The sequence below is a fragment of the Triturus cristatus genome, chromosome 2_1 (assembly GCF_964204655.1).
Source record: "Triturus cristatus chromosome 2_1, aTriCri1.1, whole genome shotgun sequence".
In the NCBI taxonomy this organism is placed as follows: domain Eukaryota; kingdom Metazoa; phylum Chordata; class Amphibia; order Caudata; family Salamandridae; genus Triturus; species Triturus cristatus.
Window position 1 is genome coordinate 1,192,059,107 of NC_140581.1, and position 23,538 is coordinate 1,192,082,644.

The following is a 23,538-nucleotide window of genomic DNA, read 5'->3' on the forward strand; positions in this document are numbered from 1 at the left end:
GCTGGTCTTTCTATAAAATCAAAAATAGGATTATTTTATTTTTTATGGAGTGTACCAATTTTATCATCAAGACATTACTGTAGTGGTCCCCTCCCAGGTCTGGTTAAATGAAGGCTTCATACAAAATAGGATTTTGGAAATTCTCTTTCAGAGACGCTAACATCTTCAATTGTATATTAAGCCTTACAGATTTCAATTTTTTTTTATCTGGAATGGGATAGACCACTGCATATTTATGATCAATCTTTAAAAATGATCGACATTTTGAGTAACAGATCTGACACTCAATATGACCATAAATCCCAACTTACTTAATAATGTTACTCTCAAATGAGCGTGCTTCACATAGTGCTTTTGATGATGGTCTGGTTACAAGCCAGTCATCCAAGGAAAGGTGTACAAGCCTTTACTCTGTTCTGAGGTGTGAAGGCAATCTCTGGAGACAATTTGATCTTAGCAGGACTATGACTCAGTATTTCTACCTTATGTCACAAACAAAGTACATTTAGCTTAACTAAGGAACTACATATCCTTGAAATATATTTTTAGCAAATAATTACACCTGCTTTTCTAGAATTGTTATGCTTCAAGGTACCTCTGGTACAGAGGTGAAATATTTGAAGGAGCTGAAGTAACAGGAAGCAGATTGCTCATGATACTGGGTCAATATTAATCTATTTATGCTTTTCTGGAAAAAAGTAACATCTCCTTGACCAGAATATCTTAGTCATGTTGGCAGGTATTCGCACGAGTCTTCCTGCTGGATGTCAAATTGTTTCTTTTAGATTTTGCTGCAGAAGTTAAAAAAAAGTTGAAGAAGGAAGGACTAAATATATTAGCATGCAAATAGACCTCCTCGACCACGCATGACTATGTACTCTAAGGGCTAAGGTAGGGAAGCGTTGAGTCTTGCATGTTCTTATAAATCTACAGATTTGCTATATACTGCATTGTTGGGAAAAACTGCACATCAAAGCCGAAACAGGGTTATAACTAACACTGAGGGTAAAATGAGTAAAAAAGATTCTCAAGGAAAAACAAGGGTCTGGACATGTGGGAACCCTGGATGCTTTTTAACAAGGGCGGAATCTGTCCTGGCCCATGAAATTCAACTTACTGAGAGAAGACTTTCTCTGGATACTCTGATTATGCAAAAACGTTTGTCTTTGAGTGGAGGGACTCTAGCCATCGACCAATTGACTTCTGGCCAAGCAGTAGATGATTTGAATTCTGCAACAGCCCGAGTAACAGCCCCAGCAGTGAATCCATCTTTATCCACTGCCGATATAGATGAGGAGTATAACACAACTCAGGAGCAATTAGTGTCCAATCAAGTGGAAAATGACTATTCGGACGCAAAATCTAAAAAAAGAAAGGGAGGCGACCCCTTAAGGCAAAAAACACTAAAGCGGGCTTGTAAGGAGAAAGATATTGGGTGTAAGAGATTGGACACAAGACCATTATCACAATCAAGGACTACTAGATCTACTAGACAAAGTGAAACTACCAATAAACCAGCTATGGGGACTGATCACTCTTGCAACTTTGATTTAATGGAAAAATTAGAGACTATGTTGTCTACATTATTGGACCCTATATTGTATAAACTGTCCAAAATAGAGGAAAAACGATCTACTATTGAGGCCTCTCATGTCTTAACTCACCCCCTTCCCGACACGACCCTGCTAACTAATATACCTACTTCTAATTCTCAAATGGGCATATCCCCCTCTATGTGGCCTGATAGGCCAAATCTAATTATTGATAGTGTGGGATCCCAGGCCCTACATCAATCAACAGGCTTCCTGTAGTTCTTCCTGGCTCTGCCCATGACTCTACCAAAATGTTAAGAGCCAATGTACATAAAAATAATGGTAGAACACAGGTACAGGTACAGGTACAAGATAACCATCAGAATACTGGCCGCTCAACGCTTCACGATGAGTCACAAACACCTATTAGTTCGACAGTTCCTCACCCACATATAATTCGATCAGTACTTCCAACCTGTCCGGACGGAGGTCCACAGTCATTGTGTTTAGGAATTAGAGCCTCCCAGTACCAAGGTGAAAGTGGGAAGTCCAAGTCAAGATTGGATCTCCCTCCAGCTGCCTGTCCTTATGTTATAGTCCTGGTTAATACTCCTGAACTGAAACCAAACATGATAGAAAGTACGAAACAGCTTATAACTAAATCTAAGCATTGGCTATCTAAGTGTTTAGCTGAAAATATCAATGCCTTCCATAATGTTATTATGGCCAGGAGAGTTTCTTGGGTGGGAAGAGCTCCCAAAAGTATTAAAGGAGATTGTCTCATAGTGAATTTTGATAACCATCATATAGTGGGTGAACTATTATCTGGTCTACCAAAAATGCCATCATTTCATTCTGAAATCTTTGCTCTACCTTTGGGGTTTTTCTATAAACCCTATTCTACACCACAGTCATCTATTGTAAGTTCAAATGCTCCTTGGAGACCATCCCGTTTCCCATTTAACCAATCTTTTCCCCCCATAGTCTCACCGTTTCCTTTAAGGAATAGATTTGCTGCTTTAGAAGGCCTGTCCGCTTGTGACTGACTGGATTATCAGGTTATATTACCTAGTGGGGATGATGTGTTAGAGTTACAAAAACTGTCACCCTTGTGCACTTCCCCTCATATAACTGCTTGTGTGACATCAGCAAGCCACCAAGATAGCTTAACTTTGTCAAATACTATACAACCCCGAGAGAATCTCTTGGGAGCTATAGCGGTTATGTCTTGGAATATTGCAGGTTACAACCAAAAGAGGTCTAATACCGATTGGCTGTCTTTGTTGACACGGAGCGATATAGTGTGTCTTCAAGAGACTTGGGCGATAGATCCAATATTCCTCAATGGGTACCGCACCTTTTATACTCCTGCCGTACCGTCACCTGCTGGTCGGGTTAAGGGTGGTTTGTTGACGCTACTTTCCAATGCTTTTCCTTTTAAAATAAAGGCATTTTTTAATATGTCACCCTATTATCATATTATTGTAATTGAATACTCTGTGGACTATTGCTGGCTTCTTATTAACTTTTATAATAATACATTTGGAAGTAAACAAGCAGAGGTGCTGGCCCCGCTGGAAAAAGCTATTAATGATTTGCAAGATAAATGTACCAAACCCTGTAATATAACCTGTCTTGGGGATTTTAACATTCATCCATGTGATTAGATAAACGTGTTAGCTTGTGGAATACAGGATGATCATGGGGAAAGTGCCCCTCATTTTTGTCACTGGGATTATGACAACAGTTTAAATAGATTATTAATAATAAATAATCTAATATTATTAAACACTATTGAACATTTAACTGATCAGTTAGAACCTACCTTTATAAATCATTTTTCTTCCTCAACTCTTGACTATGTGTTGGTCTCTGACCCTATGAGAGACCTTTTTTTTCACTTTAAGAGTGTTTTTTACTCATTCAGTGACCACGCTGCAATAACCTTTTCTATGCAATCTGCAAAGAAAGTTGATTGTGCCTTTAAACATCCTATAAATCCAGTAACTGCAAGAGAGAATGGGATTGTTTTAAAGTGGGAAAAGGTAGACACGGGGAGATTTTTGACCAATTTAGTGTCCAACTGTTTTGGAGAGATAATGCTTTGTCTAGATCCAGCTTTACAAGACAGCATGATTTCGGATTTTGAGTTAATTTTAAATGATGTTAACAATAATTTAACCCGTGCTATCCATAATGTCCGGCGCAAAAGATTTAGTTGGTTTGATGCCGACTGTGATAAAACATTAAAAAGTTTACGTAAAGCATTGAAGTCTAAGCACCGAAATACAATATTAGTTAAAGACTTGTGGCAGGCTTATAAGAAAGCAAGAACAACCAGGCTTAAGCTCTTAAAGGAAGAATGGTGGGAAAATCTGCAGAAGGCTGCAATATTAAAAAGCTTGCAAGCATTTTGGTCTTTGATCAACGCTCTGTTTCTAAAAGATGAGGAGGCTATGACTACAGATAACAACGTTGACCAGGAAGATTGGGTAACACATTTTGAAGGTCTTTTCGGAGCGGGAATAAAGATAACTTTACGACCTATCTCCCAAAATTTAGAAAGAGCTGAGGTTGCTGCTAGCTTTACTCTTGCGGAAATCAAACGTGATTTAAAACAATGTAAACGAGCAAAGGCACCAGGACCGGATGGAGTCCCTATTGACTTGTTCTTAGATAACCAAGATCTTTGGGCTCCACTTTTAACCAATGTTTTTAATAAAATTGCCCAAACAGCTGCACCACCATCGTGGAAGACAACTGTAATTCTCCCAATATATAAAAAAGGGGGATAGGTCAATTGAGAAAAACTACAGACCTATCTCTCTTATAGATTCTTCTGCAAAGCTAATGGGCTGACTGATTTTAAATAGATTAGAGGATTGGGCCTTGGAAAAAAACATCATTATCCCATGCCAGTTTGGTTTTAGAAAAGGGAAAGGCACCGTGGATCAGTGTCTGAATCGGAGTCTAATTATAGCAAAATACACAGCTGCAAAAAAAGGTCCTCTCCATTTAGCCTTCATGGATCTGTCTGCAGCCTTTGACTGTGTGGCACAGCCTAGGCTGTGGCAGATCATGGAGGCTATGGGAATTGACTTGAATATTATCAATATCATCAGTGACCTGTACCCAGGTGCCTCAGCTTGTGTTCGCTATGGAAGGGATGGTGAGTGCACTAGATCTTTCAAAATTGCAAGAGGTGTGAGGCAGGGCTGTGTTTTTGCCCCTTTTTTATTTTCACTCTATACCAACGGTGTGGAATCTGCATTGTTAGATTCCACTCCGGATGTCCCTTATATTAATTCAGCACAGGTCCCAATTTTATTATATGCGGACGATGCTGTGCTTTTAGCTCGTACTAATAATGCATTGCGTCGCCTAGTCCTGGAATATACGAAATTTATGAATAACCTTGATATGAAAGTTAATTATTCAAAGTCTTATTTTAGTAGCAGGTACTAAGCAGCGAAATCATCCGCAAATTATTACTGAAGGGGGAAAATTGGGAGCTGTTGACTGTTTTAACTACTTGGGGGTATTGTTTGACCCCCAAGCTAATTGGCAAAATATGATTACTAATAGAGGGTCACAGATGAAAAAGAATATTGGGGCATTAACCAAATTTATTTTAAAAACTGGCTTAAAACCTATAGATGTATTAAAAACAGTGTATCAAGCTAAGATCATCTCTGCTTCCATCTATGGAGCAGCTGTCTGGGGAATGAGAGATTGCTCAAAACTACCGATTCTTGAAGATAACTTCTTAAAAGGGGTCCTTTCTTTACCAAAGTCATGTGCCAACTATAAGTGCCACATGGAATTGGGAGTACCCTATATTATAGATAAAATTGCAGTGGCCCCGATTCTCATGTGGCACTCAGTATGGCGAAAGGAGACCCTTGCCTTAACAAGAGAGATTATAAAGGATGTTTTGAAACTAGATGGGGTAGGCAATATCACTTGGTTACCTTACGTTGAAACCACATTGAAAGCAGTTGGGCTACATCATCTCTTTTTGGATCCTACTACTTGTTGTTCCATCTCTGAAAATGATCTAAAAGCGCAATTACTTTCTAGCAGGCAGATAAGAAGGGAAATTAAACACATCAATTTGTAGACGGTAAAAACATACTTGGCTTCTCAGAGTATAACGCAAATGGACAAAAATGCAATATACCTTTCCTTCGTCACTAATTTACAGCACATGTACATTTTACTGAGATTTCGATTAAACTACAGGCCGCTTATGTTGGGCTCCCCTCGTAATGTGTATGTTGCCTCTGACCTCCCATTTTGTCCCTGTGATCAGCGATCTGTACAGAACGATTTACACTTTGTTTTTCTGTAAATTTTATTCTGATGAAAGGAAACAATTTATTATTCCCATTATGCGTAAAATGAACTTCAAACAGTGTCGTGTAGCCCTTTGTTACCTGCAACTATTACCTGACCCTTTCATCTGTTTCTCTTAGGCGTCCTTTCTGTTGTCTGCCTTAAAAAAGAGACGTTCAATTTGCTAAAATTATTTTTCGAATAATGAATCAATTTTATTGTATGTATAAATAACTATGAATTTAGAATTTAATGTAATCATTTTTTATACTTTATTGTAATGCTGTGAAATGTTTGTTTTTTTAACTGTAGTATACTTTTTATGCCTACATTGTGTTGTCAAACTAAAGTTGTTCTGACTGACTGACTATGGGATTTCTGCCATTACTGGAGGTCTCAGTTAGATGAGGTCTTTGGTCACGAGTATTTAATGTTATTTTAGCTTCATTAACCAAGTTAGTCAGTCACTCTGTGCTGTAAATGGAGTGGATAAAATAGCTGATGAACATTTCAGACTCACCAGTTACAGCTTCTGTAGGAACCGTCCTTTCTTTGGAACCTCTAGTTCATGTGTGTTTGCTTTGGGAACAATTTATTCTCGAGGGGTATGATGATCACAAATGATGTCAGATGATGATGATAAGATAAGGTCTTACGATTAAGGGTACGTCTTCCAAATCAAATACTTTTTATATATAAAACTGCTTTAAGTGCAAACTAATATTTATCCACGAGATCAAACGGAAAATGACATTCAAAACATGAGCTTGCAGGCAAAGCCTCTGGTACCTTCAAACAGAAATCAGAAAAACATTGCTATCAATGTGGCTGCTGCCAGGCACACTACCTGATCTGTTTGTAGCTGTTCACGAAGGACTCTCACGAGCTCCTGGTTCTCAGGATGAATATTCTGTTGTTCATTTCTGTTCAACAAAGCACAATGAAAAACAAGGAAAGGTGTTTTACAATGTTAACCACATATGCTCAAATCAACCCTACATTGCACTGAAAATTATATTTGAATGTAGTCAAAAAGCCAAACAATATACATCACAAAATAGCATTGGACAACTGTTTTTCTGAAATAAATTAAGCAAGACTGAAAAGGGGTGATACGATGCAAGTTAGCTATGATGGTTCAAGTTTCAGTCCCATGTCAATGTACACTTTCAACACACAAAAAATAGCTTTTGCCATTACAGTCATTACTTTACAAACTAGCCGCCTGGATTGCCCATTACAGATTGACAGAGGGAGTGGCCAGTCATTTACATATAGTGTGCTATTTGATACAGTTTAAAGGTGACTGCTAGGAAACAGAGCCAGGAAAAGATAGTAGACCTCGAAAATTGTTTTGCGCTCTCAGGCTGGAGAAAACAATTACATCGAAGGTTGAGTTGTTTGAACTCCTTTTACTTTGTCGGCAATGTTGTATCTTCATATGTATACAAATTCTGCGTTCCTGGCCCCTTTCGGGGCCCGCAATCAATGGCCTGGTCCCGACTCCTTTTGATAATGTTTATTTTGCATGTGCTGATGAAGATGATAATCTGTCAATGGATTACAATAAAATGCTCACACTTATCATTGACATAAAATAGGAGCAACCCATACATTTTTTAAAGAAAATACTTGACTGGCTTGCATTTTATTGCCTTTATGTCGGTCTCTGGCTAGCCAAAGTCTGAGGTTTGAAGGGCTGAGTAACAGTCAATAAGAGGTTTCATATAATGCATAACATGTAGACGCTCCTGAATTGTTACCCAGCAGCACCTGACGTGGTGAGACACAGGCCACGCCTACAATGGCCAACAGCAAACAGACAGGTTCCAAAACAGAGTGCTGCAATGAAAAGGCGTGGGCTGGCTGATGCGGTCAGATAAAAAGAAGCAACAAGGATGACTGAATGGAAGCATATTTCAAGTCAACTTTACTATTAGTAGGCTGACAAGACTCTGGAATAGTCAGTGCAATTAAAAAATAACTTGCAAAAAGCCTGTATGGTTGGGTATGGATGATTCCCATCAAAGGTCTGTGTCTGAAAGGTTAGATAGCCTCGTTCAGGTACGGTCACGGCACACCACACATTTCTGTACAAAAGACTAATATAGCCTCCTTAAAGGTTTCCATAAGAGGCCAAAATGACAAGCATCTGACATGGATGCTCCAGGTTTGACTGACGTTCTTGAACAGGGTATAGCCGGCTTTTAACACTGGTGGCACCCTGTGCAACATTGTTTGTTGGTGCACCCCCAATGACAACCCCTGCCACGGATTCCCTCACTACCACCCTTTAACAGTGACCTTCTATTCTACATAAGCACTGCCTCTGAGATTAATTTAGTTTTATAGCACCACTCCTACCAGTGTAAGGTGTCAGAGCACTTTACATCATACACACGTTGCACAGAGACAATCATACGTGTATAAATCAGTATATAGGGAATGTTACATTAGACAGGACTACAAGGTATAGGAATCACATGTCATCCATCATTGTAGGCAGCATAGTTTAAGAGCCTCAAGTCTGGGAAAGCACAAATTCAGAATTTCAAAACGTAACACCACTGTCAGGGGTTCTCTCCAATAATAATGGATATCTACCCAAATGAAACGTTTTTGCAAGATTAGCATACTGAAAGACTGGGCAGAAAAAACATATTGCTCTAATATATAATTTGCAGTTTGCATGCAGCTCTTTGATTACAGTTAATAGCTCGCTGTTCTATGTTAGAATTTTAACTTACGAACTGCAAGAAACAAAAGGATCTCTCTGACAGGAGCAGTAACACACTGACCTATTTTACATTATCTGCACTTTTTGATCTGCATGGTAAACATTATTTGCAGCCAGCATATTAACCCCTTCTGTACTACCTTACAAGCAGTCAAAACTTCCCCTAGATGAAACTCCGGTCCCTCTCCAGGAAGACGATTAATCACTCGAGTTATCTTGACAATGTAATTGATGCCTGAATATTGCTGGAGGCCAGGAACGCGGCAGCAGGTGCTTTTAAAACAAATACGAATATACTCGAAAACTGACGCCCCACCCCAGTCAGCGCCCGGTGCGGTGGCACCTATCGCACCGCACTAGAGCCGGCCCTGGTTGCATGATGTTTTGAGCCAATCTAGAGCTCCTCAGAAAGGTGTATTTATGTGTTCTAGGTAAATACATTATCTTAAATGTAATGTTCCTTTTTTGTAAAGGGCTACAAGAAGTAGAGCGATCTAAAAGTACTAAGGGTGCAACAGAAATAGGAGGAGTGAATTACAAGAGATAATAGGTGGCGCAGCAACGATGTTTAATGTTTACATGATTCAGATTCAGGCAAACAAAAAGGATTATGTGGGTCTAGAACTGCCAAGACATTCCTGGCAAACAAAATAAGCAAGTGGACAGATAAGATCCGACAGAGATGAATGGTGCCCTAGTGGAATCGTCCTTGACACTGCTGCTGTAAAGATCTCGTGGCCAGCTTTCACTATAAGTTCAAAGGCCCTCAATCGATACTGCCCAGTTTCTGGCATCTGCGTAGGCCTAAGCAGGAAACACACAAACATAAATCCCAAAACAAACAATTGCACAAAGGAAATTCACTTGAGGATGACAAACAATTATCTGACGGTCACCCAGTAAAATCCAAATAAGGATAGTCAGCAACATATTTGTAATACCATCTCCCTGCCTTGGTCCCTGTTCCTGGGATCTTCTCCCCACCACTCACAAAACAGGAGAGAGTTATCAAGAGAATCTTCTCATTTCCCCATGCAAAGACTCATAATAATTCTAGCCAAGACCAGACCACGCTAAAAACCATACCTAGGCCTCCACACTAACCTAATCAAAAGACTTTAAAAAAGTCTAAAATTTGAGAGGCTGCGCGCAAGATGGTGGCGGCAACATTAGAGTGCTCCTGGCCAGCGCCTCTGCTCCTGTGGTATCCTGGCCCCCATCCAGGCACTTCAGCCCCCATCCTAGAGGCTGCTTGCCCCCGCTGACCTGTGGACCTATCCTGAGTGGCAGGGTCCGCGAGGTGCAGTCCCGAAGATGCAGCGGAGCGAACCACGCGGCCCGCTGAAGGGCCCGGCCTCCTCTTTTCCCGGCCATGGTGCAGGCAGTCGGCTCTCTTGGCCCAGAGCCCCCTTGCCTCAGTGCCCAGCGGTGTCGCCATATGAGAGATGGGGGGGGGTGAGGGGCGGTTGCCTGGAAGAAGCGGGCGCTCACAGGGAGGCCGCCTAGAGAGCGGCTGAGGTCTTCTTGGTGCAATGTGAGCGCCCCCGGGGGAGGAGGAACCCTTTCAGCGATGAGCTAGCCGCGGAAGAGAAGCGGACTAACGGCTCTCGACAGGAGTGCCTGACTTACTGGGCCTGAAGGGGACCAGTAGGAAGGTAAGTCTTTGGGCTTTCCTGACTTGTTTGCAGGGGACTTTCCTTCCTAGTCCTCTGGAGCCGCCTTTGAGGCTGCCTGGATGCCACACTGGCCCAGGCTCTTGAACTGCTGCAACAAATTTCCACCCCCCTACCACGGGTTGCTCCTTGCAGTGTGCATGGAGCCCTGTGTACCTGGGGCTGCTTGTTCCGCCACTGAAGAGAGTCTGGTGGGCCAATCACAGCACTGGTGGCTGTTGAGCGGATTCCTGTGGGGTGGGCAGAGTTAAGTGCTTCTCATGCTGCCTTAACTGGGGAACTGGAGGGCCCAGCTCCGTCGCCCTCCACCCCTCACACGATAGCCAAGGATAAACTGGCTCCATAAAAGGGCAAACTTGATCATTTCGTTAAATTCTTGCCCCCACCAGAATCTACACCCTCTTAAGGTTTGAACCCTTCAGCCATGGAGGCCTAACACAGAGACAGCCAGTAGATAATGCAGCCTTACTACTTGCCATCCAGATGGCCAGGTCAGTACTAGAGACTAAAATTAGGGAAGTCGGACGGATGTCTCACTCATCCATCAGGGTTTGCTCAGCACGACTGGCCGGGTCACTGAGGCAGAGAGGCGTATCTCGGCCCTGGAGGATGCTGTGCAGGCACTGCAGCAAACGATCCATACTTTGCAAGTTGCAAAGCCGGACATGGAACATATTGACAACGTCACGGTTAACCCGTCACAACAATCTACGCTTTGAGGGCTTGCCGGTGGGAGCTCAGGGGCCTCATCGAGAGACATTCCAAGAAACACACCGGTGGAACTTTCTACCGGATTACCAATTCTCCTGTTTTCTTGCTAAACACACCCACAGAGAATTATCACGGCTCCCGCCGCTGGCGAGGGCTATTATTGTAAGATATCTAAACCACCATGAACTGGTTCTGCCCTCAGCAGGCCTGATGGGAGACACCCACTCAGAATCTTTCAGAATCCTTATTTTCCTATACCAAGTCGATCCAATCCCAAAGGAAATCCTTTGAACCGGTTAAGAAATAGCTTTGTGACATGGGTATCCTCTATAAGCCAAGCCAAACTGAAGGTGAGCTTCCAGAGGAAGCCATTTTTTTTGATCACCAAGACAGCGTGGAAGTGGGTCGAGGAACAAACCCCACATATGGCCCCGAACCAGGTCATGTCCAGGAGGTGACGTGGGCACAGGCAAGGACAGTTGCATGGAGGACCGGAGCTCTCGCAGACACAGGAAAAGTAGAGGTTGATCTTGTAAATGAAAACATCGCTATCTCAGCATCCAAGGATGCTCGAGGGTCGCAGTATCCATCGGACTCGGTGGCTTGCAGAAGGCCTGCGTGGCCAAGGTTGGACCATGCTAGGCTGGCTCAACATTGTCAGACGCCACCTGAGGTCAAGAGTGAATGACGAAGAGGCACACCCCACATTTTCATTGTTCACTTATTTTGGAGATAGATGGTAATATCTGATGGATGACAGATGCCTCCGGGGGTATGTGTAGGGTGCATGCTTGTTGGTGGGGGGGAGCAGATTTTGTTATGTGCTGCTTGTTCTTTTCAGTTCTGGTTACTGATTACTGTTTTTATCGGTACAGGGTATGAAAAACTGCTCCATCCGTGCATAGCGGTCACCCAACACAAGTACTACCTTCACTCTTTCAATTGGCCCCCATAGTAAAGTATTAACCTGGAATGTTAATGGCCTCCTTGACAAAGTAAGTAGAGGTGTAGTTTTGTGCTACGTTAAACGACACTCCCCGGGAGTGTTGTTGCTCCAGGAGACCCACCTGTTGGGAGCCAATTGTTCTTTTCCTTGCTCACTATGGCTATATGAGGGTGTTTCACACCAGCTTCACCAGGGGAGCGATAGAAGTGGCAATACTCTTACATCACTCATGTCCACTTGCTATGAATAACACTCATTGGGATACACAGGGTTATCTTCTTCTGGAAGGAACACTGGAGGGGTGGTCATGGACCATAGGCAGTGTATATGTGCTCCCAGCATTGGTAACCACCATGCTGGTGGATCTTTCTGGAAGCGCTGCTGCAGACACAACCGGGCGCTCTCATATTGGAGGCTGACTTTAACGCAATCATGGACAGAGCACTCAACACATCCTCAGACCACCCTTCCTCCAGGATGCTGACAATCAAGCGATGCAAAAGACACACAATTGATGGACGGAATGCAGAACAAATCCAAACATCCACCCCCAGTCAAGAGATCTGGGTTAAATCCATCAAACCGGTCCTAGGATGCTTGTTTCCAGTACAGGGAGGACCTGGCCTGGCAGTTCGGGCTGGACTGTTCCCATTGGGTGTAGGATCAAGACTGATTTACATATGGCTGGGTCCAAACTGGAATGGCATGGTGAGCAAAAAATAAATAAAAAAAAGTAAAAGGATGGATTTAGGCCTAGATCTCTGTAGTACTAGGGTGAATGTACGACATTGTTCTGCATTCGGTCCATCAATTGTTCTTTTTGCATTTGTCACCCTGAGTGGGACGGGTATGCCCAGACGTGGGTCCCGTTTTCTCCATGCCACTGGAATCAAGCTATCCTGGCTGATGATGGCTGAAACCCTGAAACCAGTCCTAGGATGCTTGTTTCCAGTCCAGGGAGGACCTGGACTGGCAGTTCTTGCTGGACTGTTCCCATTGGGTGTAGGATCAAGACTGATTTGCATATGGCTGGGTCCAAACCGGAATGGCATGGTGAGCAAAAAAAAATGACGGATTTAGGCCCAGATCTCTATACTAGGGTGAATGTACGACATTGTTCTGCATTCTGTGCATCAGTTGTTCTTTTTGCGATAATCAAGCGATGGGCACACTCTCTCGTGCTTATAGATGTTTGACATCATCTAACTGAATTTTTCCTCAATTGTTTTTCAAGTCTGCACTCTATCTCATTGTAATATTTTTTTAAAGTTTTATCTATCATGAATACAGAAATGGCCAATAACACAAGGAACAAGGACAGCTCTGAAAATACAGTTATAAGTGTTGGGTTTAATAATACTTCAGCTATAACATAACCTTGTAAGCGTATGAGGGCTATTCCTGTAATCCCCAAAGCACAACCACCATCTGGCTAACTATTCTCTCTTTGACCACTTAGAAATTGAAACACGATCCAACGGTCACCGGTAAACCCCCAACCCTCTAGAATTAATTTTTGGAACTTCCATAGCTAAAAGACACATCAGTTGCTAGATAAAACTCACATGTGATTTTCCTCCTAAACTATTGAGAAAACGTTGTGCGAGCTCAACTTGTGTGAAAAGCATTAAGATTTCCCCCATGCACTCAATAGACAAGGAACCAACCCAATAACTGAACATGTAAATCTAACAGACTAGTTTTTATTTCTCACAATGGCTTTCTTCTGTGGTAGGTCTAGATTTGAGTCAGGAAAGGGACTATAATCCTTTCCCCCTCATAACCTAAATCTTTAAACATTCCCACCACCCTCTAAATCCGTTCTCTTTAGTGGACTTTAGGTTGCCCAATTCTGTTGTTCATCTAGATGGTAGCATATCATACGTAACTTAAAACTTGGGCCCTTCTCCTTTATTTAGGGTCTTCTCAATAAAACTCTTAACAAATGTTTTTGAGATCATTGCCCACAAAGAGGGATGATATACTCAACACTGTGATTTCTTTTTAAGTCTCTTGCCTAACATCTGCATTAAATGTTTTACACTTCACTGCAAGCCCATATTTTCTCATGTTGCTTGACAAGCCCCTTCACTTTGCACAATGTCAACCTAGAATGCCTTCACTTTCTTCAAAACCCTCAACAAATGAAACTCTGGTGCCAGTGTCTTCCAAGGTGAGCTCCACTTGGTACATCTTTATTCATAATTGGTCATCCTTCACTGATGGATTCTACTCAAAATAGGAACACTACAAGAGTTGGTTGAACTCAAGGTCCCCAGCGTTTCCTTAAGCTTTGCATTTCAGCCCTTCTTTGATATGTTGCCTCCAAATGCTAACTCAGTTATCTATTGTGTCTTTGTGTGTCCACTTTCAAGCCATCTCCTTGAGGTGTCTCCAGTGTGCTCAAATCACCACCTCTCCAACCCCTCTCATCCCATTACCTCTCTCAAAGTAATTGGCCCAAGGCCTTCGCGGGGAGTGCAGAGTAGATTTGTCCTCTCCCACCAGGATGCACAGGTCCACAACCACCTTTGGTATAACAGCTGTTCGCAAGCCTTTGACACTTCTGCCCAGCTCCGTCGAAAGCAGCATGTTGGTTTGAAGCTGTGTTACGGTAGATGATAAGCGCCCTCTTCACTATTGCTGCCAAACTACTGCAGATAGTGGAAGGGAACAGAAATTGCTACTCATTACCTGTTGGTCTTCTGACCCAATAACATCTACATTAATGGTCAGTGTGTCATTATAATAGTTTCTTGAGATGTATTCCTTGCTACAATAGTGTTCATAAATATTGAATGTCAGGGAGAATTGTTAAAAGCCCATATGCAAATTATTTATCTACCAAGAAACGTGCTTGCTTATTCTTTAACTCGGTCAGTCCTGGTGAGCCACTGGTTCCCTACTGGCATTCACACAATCATTTAAAAGTTAAAAATCAGGATTGATAGCGATTCTTTGCATTAGGATGCAACAGATACCTACATGAAGTTTGGACTGTGTGGAAGTATCGACTGCAATCTTTGATTTTGGAGTCTCAAGAAGTTAGATTAAAGCATAAGGATATTTCATGCTCACTGTGCCCTATCTGAAGTGTTCTTGGATCAGGTCCAAAGTCCCCATGCTGCATGTCGATTTCCTTTCAAATGAGGTCATGGATTCCTTTATTTATGGTTATATTCTCTGCAGTCCGAAGGTTTCCGTGAGTGGTGCCTTGAAGCACAGGAGGGAGGGACAGGTTCTCTAGATAGATTGATCTGTTCAGTATCAGAGAGCATTCAGGTCAATTTGATGGTGTCTTTATGGTCCTAAAAAGTCACTGTATTGTCTATCGGGTCCTCCTAATGTGCACTGCAATATATTCAGGTATCTTTCGCATGAATGAATCGCCAGCAAACATTTCCCAGACAACCTTCCAGGGAGATTTCACACATTGGCCATGTTTTCTAAAACCCATGCTGGTCTCCATCTGTATTCGGGAAATAATCTATGCTGTGGGACAAAACATTGAGATTTACTTATGGGTTTTTTGAGTGGACCCTGAATGTTTATTCGGATACACAAGGCTCTGCTAGCAGAATGGTCACTGTTGAGAGGCTCTAGTGATTGAGACTTTGGTAGGGGCAGGCACTGGTGTAATAAAACTTAAGGGGGCCCCCCTGTAAGGTACGTGGAGGGGACCCCTCCAGACTCATTAAGGAGTTCTCCGGGCAGAGTACTGTACTGAGGGGGGCCCCTGGAACTTGGGGCTCGCCCCGCACCGCGGGGCTGCTGGGGCCTGTGTTACGCCACTCGGGGCAGGTGTTGCATCTTTCCCTAGGCAGTGCAAGGTACATGCATTTGGAGTGGACTCTGGTGTATGGCCTGCCACTCATGCATGCAGGGTGAAGGACATTGTTGGTCAAGGCTTCTCCGCACACATTCACCACAGTCTTGTTATTGACTGAAGCTTCGCTCTTTCTTAGATGCAGTCTGAAGGTAAACACTAAAATTCACACCAGCAAGATGGTGGCCATTACATGGCTTCAACATCCAGAAGGAGAAAATGTGCATAACTGTTGCAGCTCCAAAGCTGTTTTGAGCAGGTGCACAAGACCAAAGAGCAACTATATGCACTCTATACTCATGTCAATAATGTCAATCTAACATTTACACATTTCTTTCTCTGTAGAAGGCCAGTTGTCAGATCACTCCTAGATCAGTAACTCATATTCAACCCTTATGGCCTAAACTATTCCTGCATTGCTAGTCCTTGATTCTACCTGCTCTAATACAGCTTTTGTATGTTACCAAAGCATTCAACCACTGTAAATACAACCTTAAAGACTCCTGGGTGCTGTGGGTTAGGAAACTGTCCTGAGGATCAGTTTTTCGTCTTTCACTATGCCTTCTGGAAGGTATCCTGCAAGTCTTGCATGTATTCATATGACAACTGGTTTTTGCCTCTACAAAGAGCAAGTTCTGTCAGCCCTCATGTGTCTTCTGTACACTTGTATCATCTATTATCTCGCAGTCTATTGAAATCTTTTGCCAGCATCATCTATTAATTCAATCAAGAACCAGTTCTCAAGCCATCACATCTGTCCTCGCCTGATATTGGCTTAACACAGTCTCGCAGTGTAACAGAGACAATATAATTTTCTACAAGCTTTGCAAAATTCAACAGAATCTCTAAAGTAATACACCAGGCGCACTGCTAAATTCTGCACTCCCTGAAGCTTTCAGAGAGAGCTGGTAGGGAGACCTAAGTAACACACATTGGCATTGTCAAGCTCTGAGATGGAGGCAGCATGAACTATCAAGGCTCTGACTTTGGCAGAGATGAATGGAAGAATTTTCCTCAGGTGTCTCATATGAAAATACCAAGAACCAACAGGTAAATTTATCAATCACCTTTCAAATGAAGAAGTGCAGTGCAGATCCCCTTGAGTAGGGCTCTGATGATCCTTGTGCCCCCCCCCCTTTTTTTTTTTATTCTTCATTCTGCTAGCCCCCTCCTCCGCTTGGGGTGCGCATCTACCCCCAATCTTCTTCCTGGTTCCCCGCCTCCCTCTCCTATTGCGGACAGGGTCCAGGGGAGGGGAGCACACAATGGGTTTCCACTGCTGTCATTCTACTTTTGGTTAACAATGTTATGTTCTTTGGTTGTTATTAGGTTGTTCAAGTAACATAAAACTTAAGTCGCAGTGTTGATACGGTTTCACATGTTGTTTGTCAGCTATACACTATGGTCATACTACTGTGTATTGTACCTGCATTGGTTACTAGAGCTGGTCTTAGCGACTATCTGTGGATTCTTTTTCCAACTATATTCTTTTTATTACAGGCCATGTTGGATTGAATTGATTTATTTCGGCCAAAACCAACGTGTGTACTGTAGTGTTCTCCTGTATACTATGCAACTGCTGAATAAGGAGAGAGGAGGGGGAGGGAGAGGGGGAGAGAGTGAGAGAGAGATGGAGAGAGTTACTGTCCTTGTGGGGACTTGGGAACCATAACACACTCACGCTGTTAAGACTTGATTGCACTGTGGGAACCTGAACCCAAGTCCCCACAAGGTAATTTCTTCCAAATAATAGAAAATCACTGCAGAAACATCGCTGCCAATTCTCCCAACTTTTTTTAAAAAATTGCCTTGTGGACTTATGTTTAATAAATTGTGTTTATATTTTCGCTAAGTTCTGCCCCTATAGACAGGAGCCTGTATTGCAATCTTAAACACATGAAAGAATCTCAACACACTTCAGTAATCTGATTCCCAGTCCCCCTGCAAACAGCATAGTCTAACTAGCGGCAGGATGATTTGCACAATTTCAGTACTTTTAAGTTACGTTTGTTACAATTCCAGAAATGTTGCTATTATGCCACTATGCATATTCACACACCATTTACAATAATAATTTAATGCAAATACACTGTAACAAGAGAGCACAATGCTTTTGGATTTTTGTACTTTTTTGTGTGAAATGCATTCATGTGTCAAAAAATAACATGAGGACATAGGGCTAAATGATGGATTTGCAATTTAAGTATGCCAAAATTTTACATATTTACACAAAATGCAATTTATGTGAATTGCGCACATCCCTAACACAAACTATTTGCCACTGTTGCACAGCATAGTAAATAACATAAGTACCCAAATAGTTTTCTTTGTGTATTTTGTTCTACTGTTTAACCCCGCCGTTGTTTATGCCGCCAGACTCCTGAACTCCGCCGCTGTTTAAACCGCCACACTCCTCTCGCTACCGTTCAGGAAGTTCAGATGGAAGCTTTAATAACTAAAGAAGATTCCCCTCTCCAAAGAGAAGTTGTAAACAACAAAGAAGTGATACTTCTTCCTGTTGAAACAACTACAACTGTACAGTCAACAAGTAAAGAAATCTCAATTCAGAAAACTGACAATCTCTCTGTGAATATGCCACAGATCAAGTCATCTCCCAGTTCTACAAAACCTGCTGAGCTGCCAAAAATACACCGGGCGGCATCTGGCTACTTCGTGCATGATGACGAATTCTCATCGGATTCAAGGGAACCAGAGCTGCCACCACGCCTCTCCCTTTCAAGCTAAAAGTGTATGCTCTCTATCTTTAGCTGAAAAAGACATACTTTGTTGTTAAACGGATACATCTCTGGATTACTTTTTCTGGTCCTCTGGACTGGTTTGGTAACTGTCTTTTTCCTACTTCTGAAAGGACACTTTCCTCCAAGAACGCTCGGCAGGACAACTCGTGAACTTGATTCTGATACCACATGCATCATCGCACGGTGAACTAAGGGACCTGTCCCTGGTGCACATTACAGCAGATCCAGTTCTGGAAGGAATAATGTGGGACAGGGTATCGCAATATGATCCCACGTAACTTTTGCAAATGCCTTATTTGTTTAAAATTTCCTTAAAATTATATCATCACCTCTAGTACTTTCTATGATGATTGGGTCATTGAAACTGTGCACAATTTAATTGCAGATCCACAGCAAATCAGCTGCATTTTCTAATGATGACTTGTATGATGCTACATCTTAATTTTGGTGACATGTTCTGTTACCAACATTATGGTTACCATTTCTTACATGAAGCTAGTATCCTAGGTGCTGTTTACAAATACACTCATTGGGAACATTGCCCAACACCGCCAAAAGATAGTTCAAAAACATTTGCACAGAAATTTGCTTATTTTCTGGTTTCAATACATCAGACCCAGCCTCTTAGTATTATAAACTTGCACCTACACCTTCAAAGAAAAATATGCTAAAAAACACCAAGCTGATATACTCTGCTTCCTTTATTTACCAACTGTCTATACAGGGTTTTGACTTTTGGAAAGACAGCATAGACACAAAATCTGTCTGGGGGACAAACGATTGGCAGGTTCAGGGAACTGAGGCCTTATTTAGAGCATGCCTCATACTACGTCAAATGATTTTCCTGAATATAACAGTGCAACAAACTTCCTGTCTTGGACTAGCCAAAATAAAGGATTTGAACACACCTTGTTTTCCTGTCTTCTCACGCTTCGAGAACTGGCAGCACTTAACACACTTCAGTGAGGATACACTAGCTACCATGATACATAAGGGTTCTTTTAATTCATCAGACCCCCAATTAGAAGGGATGGTTGGTTTGGCTTGTGGACACTAATGGGTGTCAATCTAGATTCCTGGGCAACACCGAAGCATTTAGGATCAATAGGCCTGGTCTGCGATATGTACAAACAGAACTCCTTGGGTGGTGAAATCATATAGAGCTGGGATGTTGTGCCGAGATTGGCTAAAGACCTCAACACTTTGCTAGGTGAAACAACACTTGTCACTTCTTTCTGATGACATGGATCTCAGGGACTTTGTATTAGGTCCCATGAACCCACGTCAAAAGCACTTGTATGGAATATACGAGCTGTGAAATATTTCTCAACAGGAAGCTGCTGAGAGATTGCGCGAAATTTACAGGGTTAATTTAGAAAAGGCTTTGGCTGTGGTTGACAACAGTATGACCACATTATCATCCAGAATGTATTCACTGAGCCACATAGTGTCTTCTGCAAGTGACCTAATACAGCAAGACGTCTATTTTACAGCATGGACAGTAACAACTACAGTCCATTGTAATACTGAGCTGGACGTTGCAAAACCTAAGTTCTGGCCACGTGCCATGGCATTATATCAGTAGTATGAGTCTGTTTTCTGCATTTGATCTAACGGAACAACAGATAGTGATGGCACGCAGAGATGCGAAATATGCCATGACGCACATTGAAAAATTAGACCAATTGACTTTCACCGTGGCTGAGACACCATCCACAGACGGAATAATCTGTGGTTACATCAACCTACCGGTCACGACCTTCCAATTCCAATATTGTCTACAATACCAATTTTGCAGGTTCAAAAATGAAAAATTTGCAGCACACTATTGCATTTTTTGCAGCACTTTATTTTAGTAAAAAATCATAGTTTTTAGCCTTCACAAACTATTCCAGCAGAGTATCTGACATGAAATAGACATGTTAAAAATAATGGAGAGGTTTTTTTTTAATATATAGATTCCTTCCCCTTCAATAATCTGTTAATTGTACTTCAAAAGGCTAGCTCCTAAGGGTTCTGAGGAAGTACTTCCATGGAGGCGACTGCATATAGAAACTACTTTTTCTGTATCTCAGAATGACTTCATGCTTATCTTAGTACAGAGAACCCTCTCAAACTTTTTGGATTATGCCTGTGGCCTCTTTCTGCATGTTTACTTTGCTGAGTACTTTCATCCAACTTGTAGCTTTTCACTGCCATTTCTCTCTACAAGAGGAATCTCCATGCACTGAGTGCAGGTGACCATCTTCTCTATCTTCATCTGCGCAAGTGGCCTCTCTTTGGCATCTCTCCGCTATTAACCTCAACCTTTCCCTTCAATTTACATTTTTCGTACCTCTGTCCATCTCTGTGCAGAAGATCTGTACCTGTCCCTTCCATATAATTGTAAATTGTCAACACTTCACTGTGCAGATGCCATCTCTTATCATCCTGCTCTCTTCACACTGCCCCTCTCCAAATTGGTATGTTGGTATCCTACCTAACTGTACCTTCTGTATCTAGTGACTCTGTGCCACTTTCCAGTATAGGACACTTCTTGATACATCTTGGCTGGACAAATAGACTTTTTTGTCCCATCTATGTACAGACATTCTCTATTTCTGTGCCAGTGACTTTCTTTGCACTATCAAAGTGCACATAGTCCCTTCATGTTGGCGGTGACTGCTCTTTGCATCTTTCCATCTAAGCCACTCACTTCCCGGTCTCCTGCCCATTTAGGCTTCCCTGGGCCAAAAATAGTGAGTGATAGAAATACTCAATATAAACTTTTCAGACTATCCTGCTTTTCACAACCCGCAGGCTTCTATAGTGACACAAAGGTTTGCATAAAGCTACACATTTAGCGTCTGAAACTCACTGATCCAGCAGATGGAGACATAATGGAGACACCCCTCAGGTCTGCTGTGAAGATTATATTTTTATACATTTTTAGAGCCCAAGGTGAGCAAATCCACTGGAGGGTTCAGTAGATACAGATTTTTCAAGAAAACTGAAATCTCATTTTAACCGCAAACAAGGAATGGTAATGGCAAAGCTTGTAAGCTTTTGAAAAGTTTGTAAGAGTTGTGTTTGACTACTTGGAAACAACTTAGGCGACCAACTCTGAAAGGGAGAAGGGCTGGGGGGCCAATAAGGAGTATCTGGACAGTTACCCAGCTACCAAAGACTTCTCCAGTCCAGTTCCAAACTTTACAGCATGACCGCAATAGACTTCAATGGAGTGGTCCTGATGCTACGGATGCAGGAGATGGAAGATACCCAAGGATGCTCTGGCTGCTGTGTGGCTGATGGGGGTGCGTTTACAGATATTCCTCAGTCCACAGATCAGGTAGGGCGACTTTGGCCATGGAAGTCCTGGTCCCTTGAAGTCCTCTTTGCGCCAGTAGGATTGTTGCTGCTGGGTCACCGGTCTCCGTCCACAGCAGTCCCAGCAATATCCTGTGGTGGAGGCTGGTGTCCCTCTTGGGAAACTAATCTGGACTCAGATGACACTCCCAGGTATGGCAAACTCGGTGCAAATGTTGGCCATTGAGGATCGGTCTCTTGGAGTGCCAAGAGGAAGTTAGCAGTGATTCTTCAGAAGTGGCTGCTGGCTTGCTGAGTTGGCCTATTTCAGCTGGTGCTCGTTCCAGGAGATCAGCTGACTGACCCTTGGGAGTCACTTCTTTGGTCTGGGGCTTGAGAGAGACTTTTTCTCAAGTCACGAGCCACAGGCACAGTCCTCTCTTTGCTAGACCATGGTGCGCCAGGTGCAGTCCAACAGACGGTGCAGCCAAGTCCAAGGGTCAGCAGGGTAGCCCTTCTCTGGTTCTTTCTCCAGTTCCAGCATGATCTGATGTTCAGGGTGCCACAGGTGCCATATTTATGGCCACAGAACGCCCTGGGGGGATGATGAGGTCACTAGCTAATGGGCTACCAGGTCCCCTACCGCTCTGTGATGACTTTCCAGCTATGTGTGGCATCTAGCAATCCCCAAGTGCACTATTCTGCCTATCCTCAAGATATCTGAAACCTTCCCTTGATGTTATGATCTTGGTAGCCCACCCTAGAACTGTGGCTACCTGTGGGCAAAAAGTGACATTAAATTCGACTTGCGCATCAGGTCAAGTTTAATGCTAGACTGAGTGGTCAGCTGGTAACTATCTGTTATTCAATGGTGCTACTAACTCTCCCACAGCAAAATAAAAATTTGGAAGTGTTGCTGTCAAGACATATGTATAAAATACATTTCTGAATAATTCTACAACTCCCTGGCATAGGGCTCAATAGGCCTCCTTAAGAGAGACTTACATATATTGTTAAGGGAAGTGGGGGCTTCGGCATTGGTTTTAATGGCGAAGTCAAACTAGCAGCTTTAATACTGCCCTTCCAGTCTGCAGTGTCAGGCCCGGAGCGATTTTATACTTTGTCACTCAGAGTGCGACACAATCAGTGCTGCAGGCCTGGGTGGACAGTCTGCCTTACATGCCCTGGGTACCATATACTAGGAATTTATAAGTAGGTCAGTCTCTGCCAATTTGGGCTAGCCAATTCAACATACACTTTGCATGGGTTAGAACACTGGCGCTGAGGTCTGGTTACCAGGCCTCAGTGCACTCTCAGACTCGAAAAACCAGCAGCATCAGTACCAAAATGTCGGTTCGAAAATGCAAAAAGAGGCATTTCCTTACATAGATCTTCTGGGGTTTAAGACTATCCCCACTTGTGAAGGTCATAGCACATTTTTAGTAATCAGATTCATAAGCATGTGTGGGCATGTGAGTCATTTAAAACATTGAAGGAATAGGAGTATTGCATTGCCACAATATCATATTAGACATAAGACATGCAAGTATGGATCAAGGGATTGTATCAGCCTTACATCATGCAGGATGTCGCAAGGGCAGAGCAGTCTCTGAGTCAGATTTACAAGCAACTCAAGGTAATCTTGTGTGGCCTTGCGTTGCTTAGTAAACCTGGAGTATCGCAAGGCAGCACTACTTTGCATTAGACTGCCCTAGAGAGGCATTCCATGGGTGG

General features: G+C 42.6%; 1 protein-coding gene across 3 annotated transcripts in view; it reads right to left on the minus strand.

Annotated features, from left to right (window-relative positions):
- LOC146866615 (E3 ubiquitin-protein ligase RNF170-like) overlaps positions 1–23,538 on the minus strand; it is a 557,133-nt gene that overhangs the window by 348,094 nt on the left and 185,501 nt on the right. For all 3 annotated transcript variants that reach the window (XM_085636635.1, XM_085636636.1, XM_085636634.1), the window contains exon 3: positions 6,715–6,790. In XM_085636635.1, coding sequence (XP_085492761.1) covers positions 6,715–6,790 — 76 coding nt within the window. The remainder of the gene's footprint in view (positions 1–6,714; positions 6,791–23,538) is intronic.